General features: G+C 38.5%; 1 protein-coding gene across 1 annotated transcript; it reads right to left on the bottom strand.

Annotated features, from left to right (window-relative positions):
• Positions 1-1,415: 1,415 nt before the first annotated feature.
• On the bottom strand, positions 1,416-9,924 carry LOC141762348 (CD5 antigen-like). Its single transcript, XM_074626431.1, has 6 exons — positions 9,837-9,924; positions 7,743-8,057; positions 7,362-7,649; positions 4,884-5,174; positions 2,556-3,875; positions 1,416-2,432 (listed from the first exon to the last, which is right to left on the bottom strand). The coding sequence occupies exons 1-5, from the start codon at positions 9,922-9,924 to the stop codon at positions 3,502-3,504; spliced, it is 1,356 nt and encodes a 451-aa protein (XP_074482532.1). The 3' UTR covers positions 1,416-2,432; positions 2,556-3,501.
• Positions 9,925-10,477: the final 553 nt, after the last annotated feature.

Raw genomic sequence — 10,477 nt, 5'->3', positions numbered from 1 at the left:
ACTCCTTTTATTTATTCATTAATCTATTTTCATTAATTTTTACATTTATTTATTTATTTTGCATTATTTATTTATTCCTGCACGATTTTCCTTTTGCATTTCACTCCTTATTTATTTCCCCAAACTTACTTACTGTAATGACTGTATGAGCCGTTCACCTATTTATTTCTGTATTTTCTTTATACATATACTTCAAACTAAAATACTTATGTAATAAGAAAATCCCTTAATTACAAAATTAAGTAAGATTCTTAAAAAATAAGTAAATTACTTAATTATAAAAATCGTCAAATCCTTTATTACAGCATTAAGTAAAATTCTTAAAAAAATAAGTACTTAATCATGAAAATTTGCAAAATCCTTTATTACAACATTAAGTGAAATTCTTATGAAATGAGCAAAATCCTTCATTAGAAATAAAGTAGTAAAAGTAAAATCCTCAATTATATTTGTGTAAATTTGTTAAGTACAACATCAAGACAATTCCTAGAGTACAAAATTCAATAAATTCCTTAAATGCAAAAGTAAAATTCATAGAAATTAAGCACATTCTTTAAGTGCGAAATTAAGTAAACTCCTTATGTACAAAAATTAGCCAAATTCTACTGAAATAAAATTAAGTAAAATTCTTATATAATAAAAAAAATCCTTAATTAAAGAAATTAAGTAAAATTCTTAAAAAATAAGTAAATTACTTAATTATAAAAAAGATCAAATCCTGTATTACAGCATTAAGTGAAATTCTTATGAAATAAGCAAAATTCTTCATTAGAAAAAAAGTAATAAAAGTAAAATCCTCAATTATAAATTTGTGTAAATTTGTTAAGTACAACATCAACAAAATTCCCAAAGTAAAAAATTTGGTAAATTCCTTAAATACAAAAGTAAAATTCATAGAAATTAAGCACATTCTTTAAGTGCAAAATTAAGTAAACACCTTATTTACAGAAATTAGCCAAATTCTACTGAAATAAAATTTAGTAAAATACTTATGTAATAAGAAAATTCCTTAATTAAAACAATTAAGTAAAATTCTTAAAAAAATAAGTAAATTACTTAATAATAAAAATCATCAAATCCTTTATTACAGCATTAAGTGAAATTCTTATGAAATGAGCAAAATCCTTCATTAGAAATAAAGTAGTAAAAGTAAAATCCTCAATTATAAATTTGTGTAAATTTGTTAAGTACAACATCAAGACAATTCCTAGAGTACAAAATTCAATAAATTCCTTAAATGCAAAAGTAAAATTCATAGAAATTAAGCACATTCTTTAAGTGCGAAATTAAGTAAACTCCTTATGTACAAAAATTAGCCAAATTCTACTGAAATAAAATAAAGTAAAATTCTTATATAATAAAAAAATCCTTAATTAAAGAAATTAAGTCAAATTCTTAAAAAATAAGTAAATTACTTAATAATAAAAATCATCAAATCCTTTATTACAACATTAAGTGAAATTCTTATGAAATAAGCAAAAAGTAAAATCTTCAATTACAAATGTTCCTTATGTACAAAATTAAGCTAAATTCTAATGAAATACTAAAATTCCTTCATCACACTATAAGCTGTTAATACTCTTATATTTTTGCTCCCAATGGTATTATTATGGTTATTTTATAAGCTAAATGTGGTCCTGCTCACAACAATAAATGAGCCATGTGAACCACAAGGGAGCGCTAAAGTGAGCTCATAAAGTTCATGTGTCACTAACCAGATGAAACTGGTGTGAAAACAGCCTCTGGTTTTTAATCCTCTACTTTGTTTGCTGGCTACATGACTTTGATTCATTCATTCATTATAGATATTTTTGAATCACAAACACCAACAGATTGTCAATGTGGCAGCAGATGTGCTTCACCAACCCTGGATGTGCTCCAGATCTACAGATCCAACAGTCGGTGGCTCTGTGACATGTTTTTACTCTGATCTCAGGATTTCATGCTTCAATTGTCTTCAGATTTGACAGGTAATACAGACTTTAGAGGATATATATCAATGTTCTACATTTATCTTAATTTAATATAAAGCACTGTTCCCGATCGGCCTGGGTCGGACTCCGGTATTCCTGCTTTCAAGTCTAGTTTTCAATGACACTTTATGTTTGTGAGGTGTTTTTAGAGATTTACATCTTCAGGAGGAACCAATGGGCTACAAGAGACTAACACATTGTTGGTTTTCATGTTGAGAGTGAAACAGATATAGTATATGATGTAATAGAATAGAAGCAGCCTTCTTGTTTAAAGGGAACATGCGTCTAAAATGAGCTGCTGCTGGGTTGTGTGTTATAAATCCATCTGGATGTGAGATGAGCTCCTTGGAGGTGCTACTCTGCTCCCTGAGCTCCTTCCTCTTCAGCTGCAGGAACACCCAGGTTATAATAATCCGGCTCAGCCTTCTCCCGTCTGCTCGGCCTCTGCCCCCTCTTGCCCTGGAGACACATGACAGCACACAGATGTGACTTCCTGCATCACTCCTCTCTCTTCACTTCAATAAGCACAGACTGAGTGCTTCATGTCAGTCAGCGGTCTGAACAACAGACGTGTGTCAGTACCTTATAGTAGAAGTAAAGGCCAATGTTCGCCAACAGCAGAATCAGCGGCAGGACGATCGCTCTGATGATGAAAGGCCTTAGATCTGATCAAACACATGGACAGTCATCACATCACATCACATGACATCATGAGTCCAACAGCTCCCATTAAACACAAACTGTAGTGACCTGAAATCTAAAAGCACTTCTTCAATCCTCTTTATGTGAATCCAGGCTCTGAGGACGGAGACTGTTCTTTGTTGGACAGATTAGAAAGTCCTCTGAGATTAATCTGTAGAAATACAACTGACGTGACTTTAGTGAGACTTTTATATGTTTACAACCAAACATGCTCCGTCCTCCAGCAGACTGTTTGCTGTTGACATTCATCCACTTTGTACAAGTGTGGTTACTATATGACATGTGGAACACAATGACAGTAGTCACAGTGTCATTCCACAAACAACAACATGCACAGACTTATTATGACTGAACATGTCATAACCCTTAAAGTACTTTGATGAAGTACTACTAGTACTACTTAAATGAAGTACTAGTACTACATCTCTCTCTGTAATCGGTTGTGAGCAGACGTCCTAAAGTGACGTCATCTCCACGTAGAATAAACCTCTAACTTTTATTCATGTTTTAATCCCTATGATCTCTGAAGGCTCCGACAAAATTCATCAAACTTCTTAAATACAAAGATAAGGAAAATTATTATGAAACAAAAAAAATTCCTTCATTACAAATTAAGTAAAATCCTTAATTATAAAAAATAAGCAAAATTCATAATGACAAAATTATGTAAATTCCTTAATTACAAAATTAAGTTAAATTCTTATGAAAAAAGAAAATATTAAAATACAAAATTAAGTAAACTTCTTATGAAATAAGAAAAGTCCTTAATTATTAAAATAAGCCCAATCCTTGATTAGAGAATGAAAGCTTCTCTGTTGTCAGCTGATCATTTCCACATTTTCCAAACCTGCATGTAAACAGTCAGCTTACCTGCGACGGTGAGAGAGATCAGACGGCTCTCAGAGAAGAAGTCGTGAGAAAAAACATAGACGTGATAAACACATCTGTAGCTTCCTTGGTGGGCGGGCTCTGCAGCAGGAAACAGGAAGTGGGCGGAGTGATTGACAGCTGGCTGGGTGTAGTTGAGTGCTGAGGTGGAGGAGGTGAAGGTGAGATGGAAGGAGCCTCCTGGGTACTGTGGCTGGACGGAGCAGCTGATGGTGAAGGTGGAGTCCCTGAGCACGTGAAACCCCTGCTGCTGGGCCTCGGAGACCCGGTCCACGGAGGAGGACCCAGAGATGTTGGGCTGAAGCAGCAGGTCTGTAAACACAAAGAGATGATTGGCTGAGAGCCGGAGCACGTTCAGTCTGAAAACAGCGTGCACTGGTTTGCTACGGTTTCTGGGTTGAACGGCGTGTTTCCTGGAAATGGTGCACAACAGGCTTTGAGGTGCGTTTCCTCTCATTTGGTGGGTGTGTCAGAGGTGTTACCCAATCAGCCGCGACGTGCACGAACCCCGCCGTATTATAAAGGCAGTGCATTCGCGTAGCACAACAGAGTGTTCAATGCACCGCCGTTTCCCTTTAAACGTTTATCTGTAACTGTTATTTAGGATAGTCAGAACTGAATTACAGATATCTCTAACTATCATTTGAACTCATTTGGAGGTTATAGATTACTGGAATAAGAACTGACTAGTCAGAATGTAGTTATAGACATCTGCAACGCTGTTTAGACTAGTCATAACTCTAATTCTATACATCTGTAATTACATTTAGACTAGTCATAACTCTAATTCTAGATATCTGTAATTACATTTAGACTAGTACGATCAAAACTACTTTTACCATTCATGTGTATGGGGTTTCTCATTACAGATATCCACAACTGAATTATGACTAGTCGTAACTCCAGTTTCAGATATCTACAATTTAATTCTGACTGGTCATAATGAGGTTTGAGATATCTGTAACTGTTATTTAGGATAGTCAGAACTGAATTACAGATATCTCTAAATGTCGTTTTGACTAGTCACAATGAGGTTATAGATATCTGGAATAAGAACTCTGACTAGTCACAATGTGATTACGACTAGTCAGAATGTAGTTGTAGATATCTCTAATGTTAATTCTTGATAGTCAAGCTGAGCTATTAAATGTTAAAACAGCTCTCCATACACTTCTCTACACTTTAGGATGTCATTGTCCTGGATAACTTTACAGTTCAGTCCAATGGAAACCACCGACTGTCACTGTGACGGAGGAAGGAACATACTGGAGACATTACTGTCATAGATGATGTCATAGATGATGTCACTGATGGGCTTACCTGAGCAGGTGAGATTCAGGATGGAGTCAGAGTAATCTGATGTTGCACACTCCCTCAGAGTAGATCCAGACTGAACACAGTAAGAGCTGATCCTCCACACAGATCTGTCTGAGGACTCCTTTCTCTGTTCTACAGAAACAGCAGAGCCACAGTCCAAGTCTCTGCAGGCAGCTGCTGCTTCCTTCAGGGTCCAGTCAGAGTAACGGTCACTCACTGGTCTCCAGTCTCCCTGATGTTTCAGCTCCAGTGTTCCTGCACAGCGACTGTCTCCTCCCACCAACCTGACAGGCTCTGAACAGAAACAAGAGAGTCGTCAGTAAAAGAATAAAGTGAGTTTCATTAGAACAGAAATGAACCAGATCAGAGCTGCAGCTCCTCTTCTACCTGAGCAGGTGAGTCCAACAGCTTTGCCAGGTGAGCAGGTGTTTCTATCTGAGCCTGAGCTTCTACAGTCCAGGAGAGCAGACTCAGTTCCTCCACACTGGAACTCTTTGGTCCACATTGAAGCCTCCACGTCTCCATAGAGCGCCCCCTGGAGGACTGAAGGAGCCCCACAGCCAAGCTCCCTACAGACCACCTCTGCATCCTGCTGGTCAAAGTCAGCTTCACACACTGAGGACCACCACTGGTTAGAGGGGTTAGTCTTCACCTCCAGTCTGCCTGAGCACAGTCTAGTCCCATTCACCAGCCTGACAGAGTCTGGAGAGATGATAGAAGATGAAATAGAGAGAGATAAAAGACACCAGACACTCAATAAAAAGATGTCATGAAACAACAATTCAGTGATTCCAACTGGAGGAGTTCAGAGCGGTCCCTGCCATCGATTATCTAGCAGCACACAGCCTCTTCTCAAGCCTCAGGGCCCTATTTTAACCTTTACATGATATTTGAGCAGATAATTAGTAAATAATGTTTATAATAAAGTAGTTGTAGATAGATTTTGAGGTAAATATTGGGGTAATTTGGCAGTAATTCCAAAGAAATATCAAATAGGTTACTTGCTTATTATCACCTAATCACCATGAGAGTTGCGGAGCTGTAAAATGAAGTGTTAGCCAATGTAGTGCTATGATGTTGGATGTTACAGGGACTGTGATAAATGTTAATTGCATTAAAAGTAACTTTTTTTAATCAGATTTTATGCATATGATGTTGTGTTCTTTATACTATGACAGTTTTCCTAAAATTAAATTAAAAAAGAATTACAATATATGGTGATATACTGAATGGTAACCCCTGTATCATGATACGCATCGTATCACCAGATTCTTTCCAATACACAGCCCTGATGTAATAGAATAAATCCAGCCTTCTGGTTTAAAGGGAACATTCATATAAAATGAGCTGCTGGTGGGTGAATATAGAATTTAGTTAAAATAACACACAAATTGATGAAATAGAAATGTGAACAGAGACACCTGTGACGTATCAAAGAGGCCACATGTCATATTTAATTGATGTGGCTTTAAAATGACGGCTCTGAGGAGAGGAGGGCTCATTTTGTTAAAAGCCTGTTGCCTCAACTCCTCTCTCCTCGCGTCTCTTCCTCGCCTCCTCAGCTCACATCTCTGGTGGGCGGGACTAAGACGTGAGGAGAGGAGGCGAGGAAAGGAATGGAGGATGTAGGAACTGTGAAATGGGAAAGGCCTCCAGACAGACAGGTGTGTCCTGTCAGGTGAAGCTCAGCAGTCTGTGGAGAGTTTGAAGCTTTCAGAAACAAGCCCACTTCTATGGCAAACTGTTTCAACATTTAATAGCTGGACAGGAGATTCATCAGAGATATCTGCAACGCTGTTTAGACTAGTCATAACTCTAATTCTATATGTCTGTAATTACATTTAGACTAGTCATAACTCTAATTCTATACATCTGTAATTACATTTAGACTAGTCGTAACTCTAATTCTATATGTCTGTAATTACATTTAGACTAGTACGATCAAAACTACTTTTACCATTCATGTGTATGGGGTTTCTCATTACAGATATCCACAACTGAATTATGACTAGTCGTAACTCCAGTTTCAGATATCTACAATTTAATTCTGACTGGTCATAATGAGGTTTGAGATATCTGTAACTGTTATTTAGGATAGTCAGAACTGAATTACAGATATCTCTAAATGTAGTTTTGACTAGTCACAATGAGGTTATAGATATCTGGAATAAGAACTCTGACTAGTCACAATGAGGTTATAGATATCTGGAATAAGAACTCTGACTAGTCACAATGTGATTACGACTAGTCAGAATGTAGTTGTAGATATCTCTAATGTTAATTCTTGATAGTTAAGCTGAGCTATTAAATGTTAAAACAGCTCTCCATACACTTCTCTACACTTTAGGATGTCATTGTCCTGGATAACTTTACAGTTCAGTCCAATGGAAACCACCGACTGTCACTGTGACGGAGGAAGGAACATACTGGAAACATTACTGTCATAGATGATGTCATAGATGATGTCACTGATGGGCTTACCTGAGCAGGTGAGATTAATGATGGAGTTAGAGGAAACTGATGTTACACACTCCCTCAGAGCAGATCCAGACTGAACACAGCCAGACCTGATCCTCCACACAGATCTGTCTGAGGACTCCTTTCTCTCTTCTACAGAAACAGCAGAGCCACAGTCCAAGTCTCTGCAGACAGCTGCTGCTTCCTTCAGGGTCCAGATATAGCCCTCCACTGGTCTCCAGTCTCCCTGTTTCAGCTCCAGTGTTCCTGCACAGCGACTGTCTCCTCCCACCAACCTGACATCATCAGGCTCTGAACAGAAACAAGAGAGTCGTCAGTAAAAGAATAAAGTGAGTTTCATTAGAACAGAAATGAACCAGATCAGAGCTGCAGCTCCTCTTCTACCTGAGCAGGTGAGTCCAACAGCTCTGCCAGGTGAGCAGGTGTTTCTATCTGAGCCTGAGCTTCTACAGTTCAGGAGAGCAGACTCAGTTCCTCCACACTGGAACTCTTTGGTCCACATTGAAGCCTCCACGTCTCCATAGAGCGCCCCCTGGAGGACTGAAGGAGCCCCACAGCCAAGCTCCCTACAGACCACCTCTGCATCCTGCTGGTCAAAGTCAGCTTCACACACTGAGGACCACCACTGGTTAGAGGGGTTAGTCTTCACCTCCAGTCTGCCTGAGCACAGACTAGTCCCATTCACCAGCCTGACAGAGTCTGGAGAGATGATAGAAGATGAAATAGAGAGAGATAAAAGACACCAGACACTCAATAAAAAGATGTCATTAACAACAATTCAGTGATTCCAACTGGAGGAGTTCAGAGCGGTCCCTGCCATCGATTATCTAGCAGCACACAGCCTCTTCTCAAGCCTCAGGGCCCTATTTTAACCTTTACATGATATTTGAGCAGATAATTAGTAAATAATGTTTATAATAAAGTAGTCTTAGATAGATTTTGAGGTAAATATTGGGGTAATTTGGCAGTAATTCCAAAGAAATATCAAATAGGTTACTTGCTTATTATCACCTAATCACCATGAGAGTTGAGGAGCTGTAAAATGAAGTGTTAGCCAACGTAGTGCTATGATGTTGGATGTTACAGGGACTGTGATAAATGCTAATTGCATAAAAAAGTAACTTTTTTTAATCAGATTTTATGCATATGATGTTGTGTTCTTTATACTATGACAGTTTTCCTAAAATTAAATTAAAAAAGAATTACAATATATGGTGATATACTGAATGGTAACCCCTGTATCATGATACGTATCGTATCACCAGATTCTTTCCAATACACAGCCCTGATGTAATAGAATAAATCCAGCCTTCTGGTTTAAAGGGAACATTCATATAAAATGAGCTGCTGGTGGGTGAATATAGAATTTAGTTAAAATAACACACAAATTGATGAAATAGAAATGTGAACAGAGACACCTGTGACGTATCAAAGAGGCCACATGTCATATTTAATTGATGTGGCTTTAAAATGACGGCTCTGAGGAGAGGAGGTCTCATTTTGTTAAAAGCCTGTTGCCTCAACTCCTCTCTCCTCGCGTCTCTTCCTCGCCTCCTCAGCTCACATCTCTGGTGGGCGGGACTAAGACGTGAGGAGAGGAGGCGAGGAAAGGAATGGAGGATGTAGGAACTGTGAAATGGGAAAGGCCTCCAGACAGACAGGTGTGTCCTGTCAGGTGAAGCTCAGCAGTCTGTGGAGAGTTTGAAGCTTTCAGAAACAAGCCCACTTCTATGGCAAACTGTTTCAACATTTAATAGCTGGACAGGAGATTCATCAGAGATATCTGCAACGCTGTTTAGACTAGTCATAACTCTAATTCTATACATCTGTAATTACATTTAGACTAGTCATAACTCTAATTCTATATGTCTGTAATTACATTTAGACTAGTCATAACTCTAATTCTATATGTCTGTAATTACATTTAGACTAGTCATAACTCTAATTCTAGATATCTGCAACGCTGTTTAGACTAGTCATAACTCTAATTATAGATATCTGTAATTACATTTAGACTAGTACGATTAAAACTACTTTTACCATTCATGTGTATGGGGTTTCTCATTACAGATATCTACAATTTAATTCTGACTGGTCATAATGAGGTTTGAGATATCTGTAACTGTTATTTAGGATAGTCAGAACTGAATTACAGATATCTCTAAATGTCGTTTTGACTAGTCACAATGAGGTTATAGATATCTGGAATAAGAACTCTGACTAGTCACAATGTGATTACGACTAGTCAGAATGTAGTTGTAGATATCTCTAATGTTAATTCTTGATAGTCAAGCTGAGCTATTAAATGTTAAAACAGCTCTCCATACACTTCTCTACACTTTAGGATGTCATTGTCCTGGATAACTTTACAGTTCAGTCCAATGGAAACCACCGACTGTCACTGTGACGGAGGAAGGAACATACTGGAAACATTACTGTCATAGATGATGTCATAGATGATGTCACTGATGGGCTTACCTGAGCAGATGAGATTCAGGATGGACTTAGAGGAATATGATGTTACACACTCCCTCAGAGCAGATCCAGACTGAACACAGTCAGGCATGATCAACCACACAGATCTGTCTGAGGACTCCTTTCTCTCTTCTACAGAAACAGCAGAGCCACAGTCCAAGTCTCTGCAGGCAGCATCTGCTTCCTTCAGGGTCCAGATATAGCCCTCCACTGGTCTCCAGTCTCCCTGATGTTTCAGCTCCAGTGTTCCTGCACAGCGACTGTCTCCTCCCACCAACCTGACATCATCAGGCTCTGAACAGAAACAAGAGAGTCGTCAGTAAAAGAATAAAGTGAGTTTCATTAGAACAGAAATGAACCAGATCAGAGCTGCAGCTCCTCTTCTACCTGAGCAGGTGAGTCCAACAGCTTTGCCAGGTGAGCAGGTGTTTCTATCTGAGCCTGAGCTTCTACAGTCCAGGAGAGCAGACTCAGTTCCTCCACACTGGAACTCTTTGGTCCACATTGAAGCCTCCACGTCTCCATAGAGCGCCCCCTGGAGGACTGAAGGAGCCCCACAGCCAAGCTCCCTACAGACCACCTCTGCATCCTGCTGGTCAAAGTCAGCTTCACACACTGAGGACCACCACTGGTTAGAGGGGTTA

The sequence above is a fragment of the Sebastes fasciatus genome, chromosome 23 (assembly GCF_043250625.1).
Source record: "Sebastes fasciatus isolate fSebFas1 chromosome 23, fSebFas1.pri, whole genome shotgun sequence".
Lineage (NCBI taxonomy): Eukaryota > Metazoa > Chordata > Actinopteri > Perciformes > Sebastidae > Sebastes > Sebastes fasciatus.
This window is presented reverse-complemented; position numbering and strand designations above follow the sequence as displayed.

Excerpts from the sequence above, each read along its gene's own strand:
- LOC141762348 (XM_074626431.1), bottom strand. The coding sequence starts at position 9,924 with ATGCCTGACTGTGTTCAGTCTGGATCTGCTCTGAGGGAGTGTGTAACA. Across the intron at positions 5,175-7,361 it reads CATTAATCTCACCTGCTCAG|AGCCTGTCAGGTTGGTGGGA; the intron begins GTAAGCCCATCA and ends GTTTCTGTTCAG. Across the intron at positions 3,876-4,883 it reads CCTGAATCTCACCTGCTCAG|ACCTGCTGCTTCAGCCCAAC; the intron begins GTAAGCCCATCA and ends TTGTGTTTACAG.